The sequence below is a fragment of the Battus philenor genome, unplaced genomic scaffold, assembly GCF_028537555.1.
Source record: "Battus philenor isolate CCGP_79_NKW_IND1 unplaced genomic scaffold, ilBatPhil1.0.hap1 SCAF_7, whole genome shotgun sequence".
In the NCBI taxonomy this organism is placed as follows: Eukaryota; Metazoa; Arthropoda; class Insecta; order Lepidoptera; family Papilionidae; genus Battus; species Battus philenor.
The window spans coordinates 15,661,837-15,687,125 of NW_027181737.1; the positions used below are offsets into that span (position 1 = coordinate 15,661,837).

Below are 25,289 nucleotides of genomic sequence, written 5' to 3' on the forward strand. Positions count from 1 at the left end.
AAAATTAAGATCTAAAAATACTCTTACCGAAACCGCTCGTCTTACTATAATTAAATAAAAGCCGCTCTACGCCGCTTTCAATTTAAAATAAATTAATTTGTCAATGTAAGACTATCTCTTTTGGTGTAATTGAAAATTACAATTGACATCGAAACTAAATCCTGCCCTGTAGCTAAAAGAATATATTTCGTATATTCTAGTCTATTGTGTGAGTTATGTATATTTTGTGAACAATCGTCGAATATTTTCACACATACACATTTATTACGATGTTACATTATACAACATCATAAAATATATATGTATGTATTGGCATCGAAAGCAATTCATAAAAATTTAAAATTTTCGCACAGATATTTTTGCACGACCATTGATTTGTAACACAGCTTTTATATTAAAGCTATATAATCTACCATCGTAACACACATTCCAGCCATAGATTAGAGAATTTTTAAAACAACAACATGCACTATTGAGTGTAAAAAAATGGCACCACAAATATAAAATATATTTAAAACAAAATCTGCTAACAAATAGTATAGCTTTCTCATTCGCGCCGCAGTAATTGTGGCGTCTATTGTCTCTTTCACGTTTCCGAGTAAGCGTTCATTCAGTCATTTCCGAATTACCGCGAAATATGGACGTACTAAATTCTGCATCTCTCGGGTATGGCGTCGAGATCGCATATTTCGTTAAATTATTGTTTTAAACAAAACACAATTGTGGCATTCAACGTAAATAATGACAGTGTAATTAAAACAATTTATGTGTGAAAACAAGTATTTCGTAATATGACTGTGTTTGTTTTAGTTGAAGTGAAATAATAAAAACTAACTTTTATTGATTATATTATATGAATTTAAATATTTAGAAATGTTTGAATAATTTACACATATGTGATCGCAAATATTTTAATAGGAACGCGGTAAAATATTTGATTATTAAAAATGCTGAACGAAAGCAACATTGGATATTTAAAAAGTTTGAACTTAAGCGTGAATTTCATTAACGAAACATTACGCTTGGGGACGGAGCTAGATATATTGTTTGAGCCTGAATCTGTGCTAATAGCTCTGTATGTCCCCATAATTCTGCTCTCTCTGATAGCCAACATTCTGCTTATAGTCGTTGCTGTTAAATGTAACTACACGAAAAAGTAAGTATTTGCTAAACTAATAATAATTTGATGAAAATCAACTTTAATTTTTAATTCATATGAAAGATGTTTTAATATATTTCAATTCTTTTTGGTATAATTTGTTAACTAACTATAAATAGTCTGAATTGAAGACTGAAATTCTTTCGGTCTAGATCTTGGCGTGTTTGGAACTCTTTTAGTCATGTATTTTAAATTGTTGGGTTCCATTATAATATATGTCAATTCGGTTCTGGATTCTATATAATCTGTTTATTTTTAATAGACATTATTTGTTATTTAACCTACGCATTTTTAGGAACCGATCAGTTAAATTTATAACTAGGTAAAATATTGAAACATCATGAAATAAAACAAATGTAAATTGAAAGTTATTATAAATACTTCGTTCAAACAATTTATAAAGATACATGTACGTTAAGTGTATCCAGATGATATAATTTAATAATTAACACATTCACTTAAGATAGTTAAAACATTTTCGAAATGATTAGATGAATAATGCTAATGAAAACAGTACGTATAGATTATTAGTTTTGTGCAAACGAAAAGCTCTTACTTTCAACATGTTCATGACATATTTTGTCTTCGTTGTATTGAATTGGATTGAAAGAAAACTTTTTACATGCGCTTCGATGGAGACTAACAAGGTTGGGCTTCATTTTTACTTCAAAATGATGTATCTACATCACTGCTTATCATCATCATTTCAACAATAAGACGTCCACTGCTGGAAATAGTCATCACCCATATATTTTCTATAACGTTGATTGGATTTGGCGCCTATTTAGCGATTTCATACGACCTTAAGATGGTCATCTGTTCACATGTGTAGATACAATGCAGAAGGTTATATTTGTCGTTTCAGACAATAGACGCCCACTGAAGAATATAAGCCTCCCCCAAAAACATTTGTTGGGGGGGTATACCGTAATCGCCACGTTCGGCGGGCGAGTTGGCGATCGCAGTGTGGGATTATGGTACGCAGAGGACGCTGCTGCCCATCCTCTGGGTACTTGTATGTGAGCAGTGGAATTCTTATATAATTAATGCTCAGTGTGAATTACATAGGATTGTATTCACAGAATAAAACCTGCGACCCACTTTATCGCTTGGCTGCCACTGCCATAATTAATGACATATGCATTATTAAATATTATATACGAGTTTAAGTCTTTCGTATAAAAAGTAACGGATCTAACCGACATTGGCCAGTGGATTGGCTGGTTAAAGTGGCGTATATAGTGTGTTGTAAAGTGGTTACCGTATATAGTGTGGAACAGATGATCGTTGGGCTTTATGGTTCTGAAGTGGAGATCATGCAACTAGCAAGCGCAGTGTAAGACGTCCATGCGCAAGGTGGACAGACGACCATGTAAAGGTCTTCGGAAACGCTGACAGCAGGCCACTTCCAAGCAGTCTTTTTGAAAAGTGGAAAATAAAAAACAGTAATAAAAAATTGAAATTGTGAACTAAACGATATAAAAGAATATGGCGAAGAAAGAGAGGGATGCGTGTAAGGATTGTGAATGAAAGAAAAATAACTATGCAATGTATTAAAAACTTTCAAATCCAAACAAATCTGTGATATTAAAAAAATAAAGATAAAGATTGGAAAATAAAAATGTACCTAGCCACCTTATAGTAAAAAGATGAGGAAAGGAAGGCGATGAAAGCAAGAAGGAATGAAGGAACAAAAATTGCAAGATATTGTGAAGGATAAAAGGAAAGAATAAAAGAAATTGAGAAGTATGAAAGTGAGTCTCGAATAAAGATAAAACTCTGAAAAAATTATGTGTAAATAAAGTCCCTGTCTCAAACTAGATAGGGGGTACGAGAGGCTCCCAATAGCGGGGGCCATACAAAAAAAATAGAACTTGTAGCTGAAAAATCCTTAGTACTAACGGCACTAACTTCTATCGAAACAATACAATACAAACTTGTTCAATATAGACACTTCTACTTCTGATCACGTGTTATTGCCTCCTAGATCTACCGGCTTTAAGAAGATTTCTACATTGTGAAAGAAATTAGATAAAAGAATGTAAGGCATGAGAGAGAAATATGATTATGGAAACAACAGCACTGTCCACGCATGATAGGGGTTGAACGAATTAAAAAAAAAAACAGTTCCAATGGAAATATACAAGAAAGGCCTGTATCCAATACTAGATGATGTATGCTAATATGAAAATATAAAATGATGTTAATATGAAAGCATTAAAATTCCTAATTACGTACAATGACGCACCGAGTATAAATAGTAGGTTATTATGTGAAATCAGATCGCACCAATTTCGACGCAGACTGCCTGTCACACCCATAACGAGCGTGGAACCGGAAGCTTGTGGTGCAACCTTATACACCAGCCTACGCGGGTACATAAAAAGAAACATCCGTTGGAACATAGAAATTTATATTTTAGGAATCATAGGATTATTATCATGGTAATAAAAACATTTTTTTCGTTTCCATGACATAATAATATCTAAAGGAGGATATATTATAATCTTAACAGCCGTATTGGCGATAGCAGTGTAGTATAATGGTATGCAGAGGAAGCTGCTACACATGTTATAGAACAGTGTTTACCAATATGTAACTCGCGTTCAATGTGTGGCGATTTAATTACAAAGGAAGAGGGTAATTCGAAATTTCGGTAGCTCAAAACGTATTTAACCCTTTCGATTTAATATAAAAATAATATTTGTTAAGTAGGAGAGTATCAGAATGTCAAGTTGGGGCATGGTACAAAAAAGGTTGGGAAACACTGTTCTAGAACTTGTTTCGCGAGCAGTAGCAATTCTTTATAATAAATATACAATGTGCGAATTACATAAGATTGTATTTGTATTATATTCCGAGAATCGAGACTGCGACCTACAATTGAAATTCTCAGTCCTATTTCGCTGTTCATTTACAAAGTTTATATATGTATATATATATATATATATATAAAACAGTTCAAAAACACGCGACGAGAGTATGAAAGTGTATTTCGTAATCAACAATAATTGTTTTGAAGTATATTTCATTACAACAACGTAGAGTAGATAGAAATGATATTTCGCTTCACATAACATTTGCTCGTATAAATATTTACAAGTGAAAACTGGTGCCAATGCTATTACGTGTTATGATTACATATATATGTTTTCTCTGATTCCCTGCAGTCAGTCTCGGAGTATACACTATATATAAACAGATTTATTACTTTACCTTTGTCTTGATTTTTATGGCTGTCGATATTGAGAGCTTCTCGTTCTCCTGTCGTATTTAATTTAACATATTTTATTTTCAATTTTACTATTATATTTCAGTTCCCTCTCTCACCTTTTATAGTTTCTATTTCTACAACCTCTGTCGTCTCCATCTCATATTTTCTTTTGTTCTCTTCTTTACACGCATCACCTTTCTTCTACCTCTTCGCCACATTCTTTGATATCCTTTAGTTTACGATTTCAAATTCTTTATTTCTGTTCTTTTTTATTTCACATTTTCGCTCATACCCAAATTAATTCATAAAGTCTAATCTTTATTTTTGTTTGTAACTTCCTTGACAAATTCCATGAAATAATTTAGGAATTTGCGGTGGCGTTTCTTCACTATGGCAGCGATGTTGGTACTTTCCAACAGTTCCTTCAACTCCACTTCACACTTATATCTTTCTTTTGCGAATACAGGCCTTTGTTTCGTTTTAGGCTCTCCTCAGCGAGAGTTACCTTATCCTTCGCCATCTGTTACCAAGATTTTACTTGCCACAGAGCGCGTTTAGGGAGTCATGCCTTCAGATCGAAATTATGTGTTAAGCACCAATGGGACGACTGTCCTATTAGTGGTTGCATTCCATGGCCAACCAATTATTATATGAAAAAAACAACCTTATTTCACACTAAACACTTTATTCAGAGTCATTTAAAATGAGCATAAAAGCTTTAAAACTGCCATCGAGCTATGTATTGAACCTTTTAAAGCCTTTACATCCCTAACCTATCAACTGGTATATTATTTAAACTGATCTGCAATTCCGGAGTTGAATTTGTTACCTAAGGGTCTATGTCACAGTCCAAACGTCCAAACTTAAACAGATCTATTAAGGATATTTGTAAAAATATATACGATGAACACATAACACTGGTCGTACCGCTGGCTAGACTACCCTTTTCCTGTACCAGTCGTGAAGATACGTCGCTAATGTCTGCAAATGGATCAACGCTGCAACAGGTGGGGCACGTCTAAACATCGACTAAAATAAAATCACCGTGTTTGTATAGACCCGTTTCGTCTAGAAACTTCTTCCAAATGTATTAAGTTCCAAATAAAATTGTAAACTTTTTTATGAAGATTACAAAATTGTTTTGTATCTCTTTCCTTTCATGCCTCTCTTAAAGATATCTATGGGTGATATACCATGATCGTGGTGTGGTATTATGGTATACGAAGACGCCACTGCCCATCATCTAGAAATTTGTTTTATTAGCAATGGCAATCGTATATAATTAATGCAATTAGTATGAAATACATAAGAATGCAGCACGGTAATCGATCTGTGACCTACGAAGCTTACTGCATGGTATATACCTTCGCTGATGATCGCCATTATGATCAGTAGTGTGCTGCCGGCATCCAATGACATTAACTACTTCGTCGGTTTACCTGGTGGGGAAGGCATACCCACGCCGTGTCTACTGGTACGTGGTCGCCACTTGGGAACATTTGGGCGCCATGGACCATCGGCTGCACGAGCGATGTGACCTTGGTTCTTCTCTTGGTTCTAGCTTTAAAGTGCTTATACGTACTGGGCGAACTTAAGGTAAAGTCAAGGTTCTAAATCAGCACCAGCCTTTATAAAAATCTAACCCCCCACCCACCCCCACCCCGCAGGTTACAGAAATATTTTTTATATTAAAGCGAAAGAGTTAAACTCATGTCGAGTCCACTTTTGAATTACCTCCCCTTAACAATCAAATTCTCTCCCTGTAGGACGTTGGCCCCACGTTGGGAAACGAATCTTACGTTGAGACAACTTGGAAACTTCTGATTGTTGATAAAGTAGACGGTAAAAGACCACGTGGACCACTTATCTAGTAGTCTGATAGAGTCTAGTCTACAACTCCCTATTACTGCCTTAAGGAAAGCAGAGAATGGAAGGAAAAATGATCGTGCGTGGGCGTTTAAAGATGGAAACGATCTTCAGTGATAAAAAAACGATTGTGAAAAATTGAGATGCTGATTCAAAGTCTTCACCAATTAGGAGGTGAAGCTTTCACGTAAGACCTTGCTGAGAAAAGCAGAGGATGAAGAGCAATGTGCTCGGACGTGCTGGGCGTGCTGGGCGTTTCAAGACGGACACTGCTTTCAGTGACGAAGAAACGATTGAGAAGACGAAGGAGCCGATTCAAAGTCTTCAGCGATTAGGAAGTGAAGCTATCACATAAGACTTTGCTGAGAAAAGCAGAGGATGAAGGGAAACGTGCGCAGGCGTGCTGGTGTTGTAAGATGGACACTGCTTTCAGTGATGAAGAAACGATTGTGAAGACGGAGGAGCTGATTCAAAGTCTTCAGCGATTAGGAGGTGAAGCTGTCACGTACAGTACCCGGCGATAAATATTACACATAAAACTTTGGAAAGAGACAATAGGTTAATTTCGGCTTCGTAGAGCACTATCTCTGTCCCACACTACCTATGTGACGTTTTTTCAGTCGTGCGGACGCAATATGTATAATATATAATAAAACATATAATGCGTTTTGCGTTTGCAATACCGATAATAAATTATTTTTTATGCAACTATCTTTAATATTCGTTTGTTTTCACAACAAAATTGGTATAAATCCACCATATTATATATCTTACAATGCGGTGTGTCAAAAAACATGATGTTATGTTTCTTATTGATTCTTATTACCTAAAAAAGGATATGTATCAAGTCAACTAGTATTATTATATAGAATGGTTGAATATAGATGTAAAATCTTTGAACGGACAAATGTATAAGCTATAGTACCCGGATATAAATATTGCACATCGTCCTTTGGAAAGAGTCAATCGGTTAATTTCGGCTTCGTAGAGCACTATCTCTGTCCCACACTACCTATGTTTTGTCAGTCGTATTTCGTGCGATAAAGATGACGCTCTACTAAGCCGAAATTAGTCGATTATCTCTTTCCGAAAGTCGATGTGCAATATTTATCGCTGGGATTGTAAGACTTTAGGTTACTTTAAGTTATTTGTCAGTATCCTAAATTAATAGTATCGCCGTCATCACCGAATAAAGTGATAAGTTCGAAAATGCAACTTTTCAGGGGGAAACGAAAAACTAAATGTTGGATATATCTCAAAAATTAATACACTTTATTTTATAATCTTTGTATAGTTTGAAATCTAATTTTATACAGAACAATATTTGAATATTTATATTTGAAAGGATGCTTTGCTTATAGTCCTTTTATTCTTGTTTGCACTTTACCTTGTTAATTTAGAGCAGGGGTGGGCAACCTTTTTAATAAACGATTCAATTAAATTTTTTTGTGAGGTCGCATATAATATTTACAAAACTTTCTTTTGTCATAAACATTATAATAACAATGTTTACAAATTTCAATGCAAAAGTTTAAATAAATAAGTTAGGAAATTTTAATGAGAATTTTTTTATATAATATGTACGCAGTTAAGCAAGTACCACCATTTTATTATAATAATCTTATAAGAATATTTTGATGAGATAAAGTCGATAAAATAGATTCAATTTTAGAAATGCTTGGCGGGGCGCGTAAATATGTTTAACGGGCCGCATGTTGATCATCCCTGATTTAGAGAATAAAAATAGATATCTATCTCCGCCATTTTAGGTAAAAAATTATGGCAAAAGCAAACAAAGTGTTTTGGATTTCGTAAATTGGAAATTTTATTTGATTTTAATAGCGCTAGCTCAGGTAGGTGGAAGAATCTTGTTCACTTGAAACTAATTATATAAGGTCAAGTATTAGAGAAAATTCTTTCTAAATATAAGAAAAGTATCTACGAATATTTAGCCTTTTAATAATCTTTATAAATGAGAAAATATAGCTTCATGTGTTGCTAATTGAAATACTTAAGGACTCAAAATTTTCCGCTAACAATTTTTTTATATTTTCATTAAGGAGACACTTATACATATAAAAATGGAAAATTTAAAATAAAACAATAATATACACACTTTTATTATGTTATTTAATATATACAAAAATGTTTACATATCTTTATATGTCAAATATTTGACTTCAACTACTGTAAAATAAGCAGTAAGTATATAAGGATTGCAAAGTCTTCGTTAACAACTGCCTTCGACGTATTCTCGATATATACTGGCCTGAGAAAGTCTCCAACGTAGATTTCTGGAAACGCTGCGGTGAGATGGCGATCGACCAGCAGATCAAACGCCGCAAGTGGAACTGGATAGGCCACACGCTCCGAAGGGACCCTGATCACATATCGAGGTAAGCGCTAGAATGGAATCCTCGAGGAAAGCGAAGACATGGCCGCATATAGCAAACCCAGCGGCGGACGATCACTGCAGAAGTGAAGGCAGTTGGAATGACGTGGAGCGAAGTAAAGCGTGAAGCTCAAGAACGTACGGGATGGCGAGTGTATGCTTTGTGATGAAAAGGCAAGGTGAAATTCTCATTTAAAACTCCTAGGTATAAGAAAGGCAGGTGATATTTTTCCTGGGTTGATAGGACCGTGTAAAATTTGCCAAGCTTCTGTTTATCAAATTAATCTGTTAATCGCGATGCTCCAGACCGCTCGAGATGGCGACGTACTGTGGACGTCCTCTGCCTCATCTTGGGGACACAGGAATAAATGATGATATAAGGATTGCAGTGTATGGAGCCGTTAGACGGGGTATGAGTTGGAACCCATTAGGTCAACCGACGACATAAATAAGGTCACGGTAACTCGTTAGAGGCATATGCCTCGCAGTGGGCGTCTATCGGCTATAGGAAGAGAAGTATACGGAATACAAAAATATTAACTTAACGTTATTCTATTTAATGGAATCAGGCGTTACCTCGCGGAAGTCCATCCTAAGTAAGAAAAGGACCAATATTTAGCTGATAAATGCGTATGCGGCAAACAATGCGAATCACACAACCGCCACCACCAAATTACTCAACACGTGTTTTACCCCTCCACGGGGCATCTTCAGGAGTGAGTGAGAGAGTGAGTGGTGTAACATCATCAGCGGGCTGGCGGGCGGTGCATTTCATTGCACGACTACCACTGCATGTGCGGAAGTGGCGAAATATTGGTCCTTTTCTTACTAACGTTATTCTGTAAAGCGCCATCTATTGATAACTAACAGTAAACTCATTGAGGTTTTTATTCGTCGATTCAAAGGTTGTCTGGTAGAAATCGCCTCGGGCGATAAGACCGCCTCGTGTACCTCTATGTAAAGTGTTTCTTTTTTTAGTTATTATCTATCCTGTACAATAAAGTGCGAATAAACAAAAAAAGCCAGTTATCACGTGAAAATCTAAGATTTAACTTTTTTTAACAATGTTCACATTGATTTGACAAATGCGACATGTTATTTATGCATCTATATTGACAAGCGTTTGTTTGAAATAGTTTTCAAACGTCTTATTTATAGGCATTTATCGTATAAACAGCCATTGTGTCAGATGCGGGCGCGTCGAAAGTTACGTTACAGATTTACGTGTTGGGCGGGCGGCCAGGGCCGGACTCGACAGTTTGAGATAATCTGTTAATTTACGGCCGACCTTTCGTCACCCTTTCTTAACGGAGATCCGTTGAGAGATCTCTGTGTCTGACGTCACAAGTTACTTCAAGATATATCTTGTGATACTAACACAAGGAGCTAGTTTTAGAACTTTTTGAGCAGTGCAAATCCAGAAATAATAGTCTGAGAATTTCTATTAATTGTCATGGGTTCGATTTCTAATATCCAATCTTACATAATCCATTCATCTTACATAATTCGTGGAAGGGTGAAACACGTGTTGAGTAATTTGGCGGTGGCGGTTGTGTGATTCGCATTGTTTGCCGCATACGCATTTATCAGCGGGCTGGCGGGCGGTGCACTTTGTTGCACGACTACCACTGCATGTGCGGAAGTGGCTAAATATTGGTCCTTTTCTTACTTCGGATGAACTTCCGCGAGGTAACGCCTGATTCCATTAAATATTATATAATTCACACTTTGTGCATTACCTATATAGGGCTGCCACTATTTACTAATATGTTTCTAGGGGATAGACAGCAGCGACCTCTGCGTATCATAATACCATACTTCGATGGTATATATATGGCATATCCCCCATAGAAATTTCTATAGGAGGCCAATGCCTTGCAGTAGACATCTATGGGCTGAAACAACGAGAGATGGTAATTAGGTAAAAAGTAGGAATAAAGATATACATCGTTTAATGTATTTTCTACTAAAATTTGGCAGTACAAATTCTACAGGTCAGATAGGTTAATACATTTCATTTAAAAACGCTTGAATTCGAATTTAGAAAACTATTATTAACGATATTTATTAATATAAAAACAATTGATAGTCTATGACATTGTCAGCAAATGATTCCTCTATCTTCTTTCTTCCATTGGTCAACATGACGCACGGATTCACATCTGTACAAGGGTGAAATCACTTCTACCCGCACTATTTTGATGATACTTTTATACCGCGAACAGACAAGGAGTGAAACAACGTACCGGCGTCATTGTTTCCAGACAATTATAGTTTGGGAGTCTACAAGACGAGGGAATGGGTTTATTTTTTTAAGGCCCCCGTTATAAGGGCATCTCGTTTCCGTATCTCATTTTTGGGACAGGCATATAAACCTTCCTATTTTCACCCTCTCTCTCTCTAATCCTACACAATTTCTCTCTTTATTCCCTCTTTCATCTTTCATATATCTTATCATTTTTAGCATTCATTTACATTCACATTTTATTTGCCTTCCATTCTTCGGCACATTTCCAATTGACTATCTTTGTTTTTGTTTTCTTCAATTTTTCTATTTCGTATTTAATACAATACTATTATCTACTTATCAATATTTTAAATAAATCAATCGAGTACAAAGTGTTCTCCTTACACAGTTTTGTTACTCTTAATTACATCACTTATTCCGCATGTACCATCGTAGACCTCTTTATCTCTTAACATCAGGCGAAACAGAGGTCAAATACTTCGCTTATAAAGGATAAATAAATGAGCTATACATTCACTTTCGCTTTCGCACGGCTCCGTTCTGTTTGGCAATCACAGAAACTGACTAGGAGAGTTGACCTCAAAATATTCCGGTCGAATGTGAAAACCGTGTTGCTGTATGGATGCGAAATGTGGAAGGTCACCAAAGATATCTCACGTCGGCTCCAAGTCTTCGTTAACAACTGTCTTCGACGTATTCTCGGTGTATATTGGCACGAGAAAGTCTTCAACGTTGATCTCTGGAAACTGAAGATCTAGCGCCGCAAGTGGAAATAGTTAGGCCTTGTGCTCCGAAGGGACCCTGATCATATAGCGCGGCAAACCCTAGAATGTAATCCTCAAGGAAAGCGAAGACGTGGCCGCCCAAAACAAACTTGGCGGCGGACGATCACTGCAGAAGTGAAGGCAGTTGGAATGACGCGGAGCGAAGTAAAGCGCGAGGATAAAGACCGCTCGGGATGGCGACGTACTGGGGACGCCCTCTGCCCCATCTTGGGGACATAGGAATAAATGATGATACATTTACTTGTTTAACCTTTTGCACCTGTAACCAATCAACATGTGTAAATACATATAGCCTTCACGATATCAGTGATGGCGATAACCGTTAAGTTCAAGTAGATTATACGAGGAATAGAAGGGATTGGAAAATTTTTACGTAATCATCATTTTAAGCTTTGTGCTTCAGACCTGTATTTTTAAAAATTGTTTTACGTCATCATAGTTTAAATCTAATTTTAAAATTTTTATACATTGCATAGTAAGCGGAACACTGTTTATTTGATCTTAATCAATAAAATGTTTTATGGCGTCGTTAAAAAAATAACTGATTCATCTTTGTAATCTCGAAAGAAACTATGTAAATATTTTAAAATAAATATACATTTGTATTAGACATATGTATTAGGGGGACCGGAAAGTAATGACGTTTCTGCCCATGTCGGTATCAGATTGTCATTAGTCATCATAAGTGTTTTTAAACCATTGTAAGACTGCCTCGAGTTAAATAACTAAAGTTTTATTATCTTTACTCATCGTCGTCATCAAATTCACTGCTAGACATAAGCCTGTGAGGGGCAAAAATTTCAAAATAAGACCAGTATCAAATTCAAATTCAATATATGTTTATTCAAATACGCAATTAACATGCGCTTTTGAATCGTCGATTATTTTAACATTATAAGTAGTAAACTACCACCAGCTCGGAACGTTGATTTGTTTAGAAGAGCCGTCGAGAAACTGAACAGTTGCTCTTTTAAATGAAATTTGACTTATTTTGATTCGTACATTATGTCAACCATGTAAGTGAGTCAAAAAACCAAGTACCACACATATAAATCGAATTACAACTCTTGAATGCTATAATAAGATTTATTTAATAATATACTTTTGATTTTAGATTTAAAACTAAGAAATGGGAGGTCTGAGATATCTTGTTAAATTTTATTATATATGCGTAAACTCAGACCCATGAAGGATTTATAAACTTTTTTAAGACGAAATTTAGGTGTTACGAGTTTAATTTTATTTCTAGTAGTTATCATGTGTGTCATCGTTTATATGAAAATGAAATAAATATGGTATTAAAAATGTACTGCGAAGCAATCATTCATCATCCCGTATCGTACCTATCGACTGATCACCTTTTTTTTTAGTTGTTTTTATGGCCCCCATTATTGGGGACCTCTCGTTCCCCTATCTCGTGTGAGACAGGGACTTTTAATTTTTTATTAATATATTCACACACTTCCATTTATTTTCATTCTCTTCTTTCATATTTCTTATTATCTCTTTTTCTTCTTCACTCTTTCTATAGTTTTCCTAGTCTTTCACTTTCTTTCCGATATCCTTAAATACATTCTCAGTCACTACATGCTTCTAGTTTATGATTTTATTTTATTTATTATTTATTACAAATTCGCACCATTTTATTTATTACCCGTTTTTATTTTACAAATTAATTAATTCTTTTACTATTTTGGTGCTTTCTTTACAATATAATTTCTTGCAATATCTGAATCGTCTATATTGTTTTATTTTTATTTATAACACCTGTCTGACTACCTTGTGAGATCTACCACGTTGCGTTTTCTGAACCGTGAACTCGACTCCAAAAACTCTGGGCTTCAGCGGCTTTCTATTCGGCATATTATATAGTCTCTTCACTATCTGTACCTTTCATCAATAAGAAATTATTTTAATTTAAAAGTACTTTTTTATTTTTCTCATGTCGTGGTGACAGTACGCTCATAGATAGATATATTTATTATTAGACAATAAAATATTTTTGTGCTACACAACTGGCAAGAAAAACGTGTTAAACTGTATTATATTTAAATGAAACATTTGATATAATTGCACGGTTAAAAATCTCTTATACTAATTTCTTTAGGTAACATTCATTTGTATGTAAATATGATTTATACATAATAAAGTAAAAAACAGCATAAATGTCATATATCTTGATATCATAAAGATATGTGTGATTTTGTACAAATAATATTTCTTTATTAATGTTCATATGTTCTCATAGGTTTCGTTCTTCGGGTTTGAGTTGGTAGAGATACTAAGTTGGAAGGCATCGAAAGATTCAGCTCAGGATTTTAGTAAGGCATTGAATTCGTTCTAAAATCCTGTCTTGATCCGCCCGCATTAGAGATTTGCCGCAACCTTATCTATGACGTCGGTCAACTTAACTGAGCTTTCTTACTCAAGAAAAAATACTTCGGGAGTTTTTACTTTCCCCTATTATACTAATAGGGGAAAGTATATCTAATATTAATTATCTAATGGAATCGGGCGTTATTTTGCGGAAGTTCGCAGACTTATTTTCTTGTAGACACCTTTTGTTGAAACTACGGAAACGCTTTCGGTTTAGTGCCTCAACTCCTTATTTGCTGCAGATTAACCTGAATCCGTCGCCAAATCCAGACCGGACCCTGGAGATTTCATTTCTAATATATTTCAAAACTCCAAAAAATTAAGTTAAAATAAATGTAAGTATAACGTAAGTAAGAAAAGCACCAATATTTAGCCACTTCCGCACATGCAGTGGTAGTCGTGCAACAAAGTGCAAGTAGTGATAAATGCGCGTGCAGCAAACAATGCGAATCACACAACTACCATCGTTAAATCACTCAACACGTGTTTCACCCCTCCACGAGGCATCTTCAGGAGTTATGTTACACCAATTAGCGCACTCTGTGTTTGGCACTTATCAGCATTTATCAGCGGGCTGGCGGGCGGTGCACTTTGTTGCACGACTACCACTGCATGTGCGGAAGTGGCTAAATATTGGTCGTTTTCTTAAATGTTAATTATTAATTACAGTCCGATAGGCTTTATCCAAAGATCGCCAAAATGACTGGTCTTAGTCCGCCCGCCATCAGCGGCTTCCTGTGATCTTGATTACCTCGTCAGTTCAACTCGTGGCAGACCTACCCATGCCACGTCTACTTTCCTCATGGTTTGTCACTCGAGAACCTTCCAAATCCAACAGCCGTCAGCTGTACAAGCGATATGTCCCGCTCGCTGCCAATTTAGACGAGCAATTCTTAGCGCTACGTCGATGATCTGCTCTTTTTTAAATCAATCTCGCTGGGAAGCTCCCTGGGTGACCTTGAGACATTTTTACGGTCAATCCTAAATGATCATGTTTCGGATCTATTTTATCATTGGCAACACATTTCGGTCAAAAACCTTCATCTTTAAACATTGTGATATTCCGGACCGGAAGATATTTTTGATTTTCGAACGCTGCTCATACGAGTTGGGTTCGGTGAGTGATTATTATAGAAATTGGAACTACTAAAAATGAAAATAATAAAACAGTAGAACCTTGTACATAGCACGTATAGACCGTAGCTACGAATGAAGTATGACGTCACTAATTAAGACTTCGCAGAAAATGGGTGAGCGTTTTGTTTTCGCGAAGCAACTACGTCTTAAAAGAAAGTACATTGCGTTTGTTTTAGGCGGATCCTTTATTTTTAAAGACGAGCATTTTATCTTGTGTTTTGTGTCACTTTCTTAGGCTTAAATTCTATTTTAATACAAGTACTTTCTCGACTCAGTTTACTAATTAACAATTGTTTTGGTCAATGTTACAGACTGCTTTCATAAAAAGGCAATAATATAAAAATTAAAATGGAGAGCTGAAGATATACTTTATAAAAAGTTTTAAAAACATTTTGACAAGTTGTACTTGAAGTGGCGATGGGCGGATTGAATATACTCTATGGTCAAAAAGTAAGGTAAAATTATCATGTACGAGTAAAACGCCCGGGCATTTGAAAGAATATCATTTTTTTTCCTAGTTTGGTAAGATTGTCTAAAACGTTTTCCAAGCGTCTATTTGTCAAAAGGTTTAATGGTTTTTTTATAGTACCCCCGCTATTGGGGGCCTCTTGTACCCCTATTTATGGTGGGATAGGGACTTTATTTGCAATTTATTTTTTCACATAGTTTTTTATTTTCTTTCTCTTCTTTCGTACTTTATTGTCTCTTTCGGTCTATTATTTATCTTTCATGCTACAGTTCTTCTATCTTTCTCTTTTGCTCTGTTCAATCTTTCATTCTTTCCTCTTTTGTTATTACATTTTTATTTTACATTATTATTACTTATCCTATAATTAGGTTTAATGGTTGTTTCAATTTTGTCAAATGCGTCAATTCGCGAATTGCTTAATTTTTTGGCAAACACCGTATTCGCCTGATTTAACTCCGTGTGACTTCTATTTAGCAAACTTACAAAGCCAATACGGGGACGACGTTTTGACAAGATTTAGGAGATAAAAACCGAATCGAAGGTCTTGAAGGCTTTACCTGAAAAGGGCTATTACGACTGTTTGACAACTGGAAAGAGCTTTAGCAAAAGTGCATTTTCCGGACGGGGATTTACCACATTTCACATCAAAAAATTCACCTTACATTTTTGAACACAGATTATATAGTGATAACGATGACAGATATCCTAAGATAAATATCTAATTATTTTAAGATAACTTTTTTTATAAAGTTAATATAGTATTACTATTTATACCTTGGCTTAGTTAAGCGTGTACAAAAGCATATGCCATCCAGGCCTTTTTTCGCTCAGAACTTTAATTTCGATTTTACACCTTTTTCAGGTAGGAAATGATATTAATGATGATGCTAATAATAATAATGACAATATAAATAAGCGAATCCCTCTAGTATTTTCTACGAAAATTACAAGAATACCCTAGTTTCGTATATTAGAGTTCATACATAACTATGTAAAAGCGCCAAAAGTTTAAAAGTTGTCAATATGCGATATGTACGTAGTATTTAAGTACACCTATCCCCGATTTACACGGTACTCGTTTTACACGTTTTCGCTTTTACACGGTTTTCAAAAAAAAATTTTTTTTCGTTTTAATAATCGATTTTATTACCATCACTCATAATGTAAATATTTCTACTTCAAACATCGAATCGGCACAAATAACTTGGAATGATGAAAGTGAATTCGAACCTTCGATTTCGAAAAAAAAAGAGAGTAATTTATTTTTTATTCCTCTGTTTAATGTATATTGTAATTAAATATAAAAAAAAACACTTTTTCCGTAATTTACTAAATATTTTAACTTGTCAAAGCATTTTATTTTTATTTCTGTGTACACCTAAAATTATTGAAAAAATAACAACTGTTAAATAGCAAAATCAGGCATTTTCTGCGAGTTTTTCGATTTACACGGTTTTGACTTGAAAATTTTTAATTTTCGATTTACACGTTTTTCTCAGGAACGTATCTACCGTGTAAATCGGGGGATAGGTGTATAGCTCTCAAATCATGAGTCGTGTGTAAATTTGAAAATTTTTGTTTATGTGTGTGATGTTTATAATTTAACAGCGTATCTATATTTAATATATCTAGTGTACTTATTTCTATATGTTGCAATATTAAAACAGGAATGGAACAACACTTTTATGCATCTGCTTCTACTGGTGTTTTTAATCCTGGTGTGATTTTTAAATAAATAGGATATTATAAAACAGCTTGTAATTTTATTGCAAGCTATCTTAGCTGTCTGTACATGTGATATAGTCGATTAGTATGCTTATCCGTGTATCGGATTGAGATTGATGGATTTCACTTAAAAATTTATCGACTCATCTTAAACTTGAAACCGTTGGGCCTGTGCTGATATATTTTTCGTGTATCTCTCCTACCAATCTAGTTAATTTAATGTTATTTCTCAGTATCGAAAATATGCTTTAATTTTGTTAATAGTTATTTAGTGAATTAAAAAATGTATCTTATATTGTATATATATATACAAATAAATAAAATGGTAAAGTGTGTTATGTGTTGTTTTGCATATGAATATAAATATATATCGCTTATGGCAAAATTATATTTTATTAAATTTATATCTAGGACTTATACTGGCAGATAGCTGATGTAATATGGAGTAACTTAGGCTACTTTAATTTGGGAAAAATTCTTTAACGAAAAGACATCTAATTATACTAAATATTTTTTGTTAAATTCCACACGGACAAAGTCGCAGACACAGTTAGTATATATATATATATATATATATACATAAATGTCAAACAATAAAGGCGATAGCCCCGAACACAAGTCTTTATTTTATTCATAGCAGCGTAACAACCTTTTCACTCTACATTTCTTGTGACATTACATCGACTTGACAGTTGTATGTTAAGAAAACAAAAGTGACGAATACGGTATATTTATAAGAAGTAAATAAAAACATAAAAACCACATGTATATGTACGTATTTATACACACACATATATGTGTGATGGTGGTGCCCCGTATGTCGGACTCGATCTAGGCGTCAATACTAAAAACTACTAAAAACAATCCTCTTCCTTCGGTAACCCTGGTCCCCGCGGCATGGCCGCTAGGCATTACTTCGCGGGAGGGATTTAGCCGCAGCTTTCTCTGATAAACTGGCCGTTCAGGCCAGCTTCCTTCGCTCCTGCTCTATTTTATATATGTGTGTGTGTGTGTGTATAGATATTTATGTGAGTGTTTACTTTTAGCAGTAACTTTTAAAAAAATGTAATGACGTTTGGCAAATTTCGAAAAATGACGGTGGTCGTTGAGATAAATAAATACATATCTATCTTCTATCAATCATTGGAGTATACCTAGTCAGGTCGTAGTAAAAATTTTTGAATTTTGAACGCAGACTACAAATATATTTGTTGGCATTTCGGGAATATTTATGGCAACACTTAGAAATTCACCAAGATGGCGACCAATTCCAAGGAGTTGTTAACCCTTAATAACCAAGAGTTTCAATTTTGATACCAATCTTTTAAACCGAATGTTCACATTACTATTAGTTTTTTTATAGGTTGGCTGTACGTATTTTACTGTTGTATAATATTCTTTCCAACGAAATTAAAAAAAAAATTCCCTTCATCTAGACCCTCAACAAACCCCCACAGTAATATTCTTATTTAAAAATATTCTTATTTTAAATAAATCTCTTTCGGAAATGAGGCTACTAAGAGTTAAGGCAGTCCGGAGGGAGTAGAATATTACTTTTCCGTTGGGCTTCGGAATCCGTTGCGAATCTTCCCACCGAATAAAATGACAATCTCCGTTATCATGTTTATTGGGTTTTTAAATATTTGAAATCTACGAGTTCCAGTACACCTTGTCAATTTTTTCCATAATTTGCTGGTTTAAAATGACGGAGGTATCTTAAAAAAATCGGCAAAGGTATCTTTTTTTTCTATAAATAAACATGGTATAGTACAAACAAGAATAAAAAGATTAGAAGCGAAGCGTTCTTTCAAATATACTTAAATATTGTTTCTTCGGTATAAAATTACCTTTCAAGCTATACAAAAAATTATAATTTAAAGTGTATCAATTTTTGAGATATAAATCTATATTTAGGTTTTTTTTTTCGTCTCCTGAAAAGTTGCATTTTTATCACACATTAATAAAATTATGTTCTAATTTTAAACTAAATATTTAGACTAGGCGTGGATTTTCAAAGAATACCAAAGTTGTGATTATCGTATAGGCCTTCCTGTTGAGGCATCGGCGCGGTCTTGCGTTATCCGCATTCAGCGTCTTTCTGCGTACTGGACTGATTTCACAATCCACCTAAATACATATATATATATATATATATATATATATATATATATATACATATATATATATATATATAAACAATAACAAAGTTTTATTTTATTTCACACAAATAACTTAAAACTAATAATTTAAAATAAAATAATAGTTTTACTAACTCATATTAAATTTGTATGAACTTCCTCGAGGTAATTACCAAACGATATAAATATATATGTATATACATGAAATGAAAATGATAAATAGAACACAGAAAAAGATATAACACTGATAAAAGCTGCGTAGTCAAATAATCCAAAGAAATACTATACATCAGTGAAAACTGTTTGCTCTTCATATTATTTAAGTAGAACCAAGATAAACGGGTGTTGAAGTAAAACGCAGTAGGTTAGTGATTGCAGGTCGACAACCTTCCGACCACAACGGCCTTCGCCTGCACGAGCGATATGGCCTGCCACTTCAGATTATTAGCTCTATGAGCTATGTTGGTGACTGGTTATTGCAGATCTCTTTACCTCCTGATTTTATATAAATCTTCAAGCAACTCCCTCTATTGCTCTCTGGGTGAACTTAAGCCTTCTTATACGGCCCATCCTTATCGACCACGTCTAGTATCCACATGACATACAACGCATTGGACAAACATTCTTCATCATCTGATATTGCGATACACCAATACCTCACTTTCCGTCTTGGTTACGTTCCAAAAAAAAAAAACACGACGCAAAGCACCCCGTGGAGGGGTGAAACACGTGTTGAGTGATTTGACGGTGGCAGTTGTGTAGTTCGCACTGTTTGCCGCATGCGCATTTGTCAGCGGGCTGGCGGGCGGTGCACTTTGTTGCACGACTACCACTGCATGTGCGGAAGTGGCTAAATATTAGTCCCTTTCTTAGTACTAATTAAGCAGCGACGCAACTTCGAAAAAAAACGAAACGACGCAAAACAAGGTTTTTGGAATTTTGAGACTAAATATATAGTATATAAAGAACTAGAATTAGCTGCCATAGAGCTAAGCTTGATAAGATAAATAATAAAGATAAAATAAACAGGTAAAGATAAAATACGTGTATTCAACTTAGGAACTATTAATTTAATTTTTGACTTTACTCTGTTTCGCAATATGTTATAGTTGCAGGAAAGAAACAGGAAGAAACTTCACAATAAAATATGTTTGAAAAAAAAAACAATATCGAAAGCCTAAATGAAATCAAAATAATCTTACGACATCACTACCAAGGATTCTTATCACTCAAATATTCGTTTATAGAATAATAGCCTTTTTTCGTCATTTTATTTTTAATAAGCGTTTTGAATTTTGTAAACGTGTAGTACAATAGTTTTGCAGCATTTTATTAAATAATCTGATTTCGTTTGTTATAAATAAATTAGAAACTTTTTACAGACGAAATTTTGGTGTAACCAGTTTTTGATGGTGCCTTGTAAATACACTATAGACTTATTGAGTAATATAAATCTATTAGATGTTAAAATAAATAGTGTACGTAAATTGGATGTCATGTACGAAATTCGTAACCTTGGCATCCGTCTTAACTTGTAAATATAATATAATTGTAAATATTTATACAAGCGAACGAAACACGCGAAGCGAAATATCATATCTATTCAGATATATTAACAGAAATAAACATTTCAATACAAAGATTGTTAATGTTATTCTGTTTACCTTTATCTTTTTTATGTATGTTCCTGAGTTATATAAAGTAAGTTAAATAAAGCCTCAATCACCAATTTAAGGAGACGTAAGTTTTATAAATATTTAGGTAAATCAGATTCAACATCATGATATTAGCCGATAGACGCCCAAAGCCTGGGCATCTCACCGAAAGATCAACACGATGACAGGTTTTGAACTACCCGCATTCAGCTACTTCTTGTGACAACTATGTCAACTTTTACAAACCAGGTTAAATCGTCTAAAATAATACTTAAGCATAAAATATTTAGTGGAATCAGGCGTTACCTCGCGGAAGTCCATCGTAAGTAAGAAAAGGACCAATATTTAGCCACTTCCGCACATGCAGTTGTAGTCGTGCAATAAAGTGCACCGCTCGCCAGCCCGCTGATAAATGCGTATGCGGCATGTGTGGAAGTGGCTAAATATTGGTCTTTTTCTTACTTAAGCATAAAAAACATAGTTAACCGGAGCAGGTACAACTTGCCGCCGCGATATCTTAGGCACATGTGTCATCGGGTGTGTTCTATTGGAGATATACTGATTCATCCTTAAGGATGATGATGAAATATACTCAGATCTATAACTACCGCAGAGACTACTCCTCTGCTAGGAACAATATTAAGGATTAAAATGAATGGTTGGGTAAAGCCCAACGCTTTATTTAACCAAAACGTAAAAACGTGTTAGGCCAATTATCCGTGTCATTAAATAAATAAATAAATAAAAAGTTTAGGCAAAAATTTTAAATAAAGAAGACAAGTAAATATATGTTGCGAAATAAGAATCATTGTAATTAGGAATGTAGACGAGGAAAGAAAGACGATGTGTGAATCGAGATCGGAACGTGAAGAATAAAAGAATTTGAGAATGATGTAAGGAAAAGAGAGGAATAATTTGTGAGGAAAGGAAGGAGAAAGAGCATTATAAAACAAAGTCTTTGGGGCTTTGTTATATAAATCTAAATTTCAGAAAAAAGAGCAATTACTTTTTCTTCTGCTCTGACTTTTGTAAGACATGATAATTTTAAATAAGAATTATTTCTAGAAATTGAATGGAGGATATGCTAGTACTATATAACCTTAGGATTAAATATCTGTTCTATAAATACGATCATGGAAGGTTTTCACAGTCGCACGACCCAAAGGTGCTTTGTTGTGGCGACGTCTGACAACGCAGTGTCTTGTTTCACTTTAGACGATTTTTCTCTGTTCGCTTAAAGTGTGACGTTGGTAGCAATTGGGCGATTGTATGTAGTTTCAGATGTTGCAGCTAAAGTATCTTTTGGTACATATTTTCCACGAGGCTCAGGGGCTAAAGAGCGAGGTGGTCATCGTTGTTTGAACAATACGAGGGCCAAACTGAAAGTTTTTAGAACTGGCAACTTAAAAGCATTATATTAAAAAAATAAGTTTAAATTTTGAAAATAGAACTCTTTACCAATAATATTGAGTATACATTTCATTCATTTGTCATTTGTTTTACGATTTGGCGGCAAATTGAAAATTGTCTGTGCACGTCAGAATGAATTTAAGCCGAGAAAATTTTCGTGCAATGATTTTTTATGACTTTCGATGTCATATAAGTCAACAAGAAAGTTATGATAGACTTCGATTGGCTTTTCACGATGAAGCCCCATCTCGTGCCACAGTTTACAACTGGTTTAATGAATTCAAACGTGGTCGAACTAATCTCACCGATGATTTGCGTGAGGGACGGCCTTCTACAGCGACGACTGAAGACAATATCAGTGTTGTGCGGCGTATGATAGAGACTGACAAAAGAGTGACCTATTAGCAGATTCGAACAAGTCTAGGCATAGGTATGAGTCAAGTGCACAAAATCCTCCATGAACATTTAGCGGTCAGGAAGCTTTGTGCCCGCTGGATACCGCATAATTTGACCGAGGCTCAAAAACTCCGCCGTGTTGATTGGTGCCGAGAAATGATCCAAAAATTTAACGGAGGTGACTCAAATGCTGTGTTCGACATACTAACAGGTGACGAAAGCTGGATTTACTGTTATGATCCGGAAACCAAAAGACAGTCTGCTCAGTGGGTGTTTCCTTCCGAAGAGTTGCCAACTAAAGTGAAGAGAGGTCGAAGTGTTGGAAAAAAGATGGTGGCCTCGTTCTTCGGAAAGACAGGTCATTACGCGACAGTTGTCTTAGAGGATCAGAAAACGGTTAATGCAGAGTGGTACACTAACAACTGTTTGCCACTTTTCTTGAAAAGATTTCGAGAGAAACGACCTCGCAGCAGGATCCTCCTTCATCACGACAATGCCTCGTCGCACACCGCCAGGCAAACGATCGACTATTTGGCGACCTCAGACGTGGAATTACTGGGTCACCCGCCGTATAGCCCCGACCTCGCACCCTGCGATTTTTATTTATTCCCGAAAATAAAAGAAAAACTTCGAGGAAAACATTTTATGGACGCCGAAGAAGCAGTGGCTGCGTTTCAAAACGCCGTCGAAGAGACCCTTAAGGCCGAGTGGGCAAGGTGCTTTTCTCAATGGTTCCATCGAATGCAGCGATGTATTGATGTAAATGGACGCTATTTTGAAAAGTTATAATAAAACTAATAACTTGCTAGAATGCTTAGTTTTTGATTTTCTAAGAACTTTCAGTTTGATCCTCGTATACACCCTTGGGTTGTATAACAGTGTCCATCATGCAGTGGTAGCGATATCACGTCACACAACCTCGTGCGCGTATTGCACGGAAGAGACTCAAGATGCGATCGCAAGATTCATTGACGAGGCGAATACGGCAACCGCCGCACAGATACTGGCGCACAACCTGAGGATGCCAATATGGAGTAGGGATGAGGAAGTCGTCGCACGAAATGTTATGTTAAAAAGTAGATATTGTTAAGGCATCGGTAAAATAGATTAAGATACTTAGAAAACACTGTAGAAAAACACCGTAAGCAAAAAAAAATAGAAATAAAAGCAAAAAAAAGCATAAATGTAAAAATCACGGTCCGGATGATAATGTCTGTGGTATTTGGAGCCAAATAATTAAAAAAAAAATTATATATTTCGTATTTAAACAAGACTACGTTGTTAATATATAGCCTAACTAGTCAAAAGCTAGCATTTATGTAACTAAATAAAGAAAAAAGTTGTGTAGTATCTTAAAACCTCCTTGTATAAAAAATTATATAAAAAAATCTTGTAGATTTGCATTTATAATTTATGCATGCACAAGTTAGTTTTGTTTAATTTATGTTATTTATTACTTACTTAATTGAACTATTTGTATGTATATTTATAAAAAAATATTTTTATTTATCACCATACATGTAATCTTTACATAATTATTTGTTTTATCTGAATATTTATTTAATATACTGGACCCTTTTGACTCTGTCTTGAGTTACTTGCCTTCAGTTCGACCAACTACTGTTTTAATATCGTCTTTCCATCTTGTAACAGGTCTCCCACTAGTTCTTTTGCCTATTGGGCCGTTCCAGAAAGTTACTTTTTTGATTCACGCAGAGTCTTGCCCACTTACATTTATATTTCTGTGCGTTCTTAAGTATTTTGTTTTGATTTCAGAATATTCAAAATGTGCAATTTTTTTAACATTCTAGCTGAACATAGATCAGATATTAGATCACGAATAGTGCCACATCCAAATTTTGTTTCATGAACAAATAATCCAAGATTTGCTGAATAAGAGCGACAGCTGCTCCGAATATTCCAAGAACGCTTAAGTTCCATTCACGTACAAAATTATGGTTCTTTTACATTCGTCGTTCCTTTCGTTCATTCGTTTACGTTTGTGACGTGGGCGTTGTTGAGAATTTGACGTTGATTAATTGCGTTAAGCGTTATATCATTACAAGTAAATTATTTCGTTATCCACTGTATGAAAATACATCTAAAATAAATATTTACCTTTGCTAAAAGACGTCTTATTTTACCAACCATTGTAACCTTTTTTTTTAGTTTCGGGGCGGAAATCTTTTAGATGTTCAAGATGCCCTGCCTCTATGCCTCTAGGGGGAGGACAGAGTTATATGGGATTCCTACCCACTAAAATCTCTCCGGTGTTCGCCCTCTGCGCTATGCGAGGGAACGTGATATCTCTCGGTTAGG

The 25,289-nt window shown here is 35.0% G+C and overlaps 1 protein-coding gene across 1 annotated transcript in view; it reads left to right on the forward strand.

Annotated features, from left to right (window-relative positions):
• Window positions 1-891: 891 nt before the first annotated feature.
• Window positions 892-25,289, forward strand: part of LOC137931167 (neuropeptide FF receptor 2-like) — a 45,151-nt gene continuing 20,753 nt past the window's right edge. Inside the window, exon 1 of the mRNA XM_068774573.1 lies at window positions 892-1,156. Coding sequence (XP_068630674.1) covers window positions 948-1,156 — 209 coding nt within the window. The 5' untranslated portion in view covers window positions 892-947. The remainder of the gene's footprint in view (window positions 1,157-25,289) is intronic.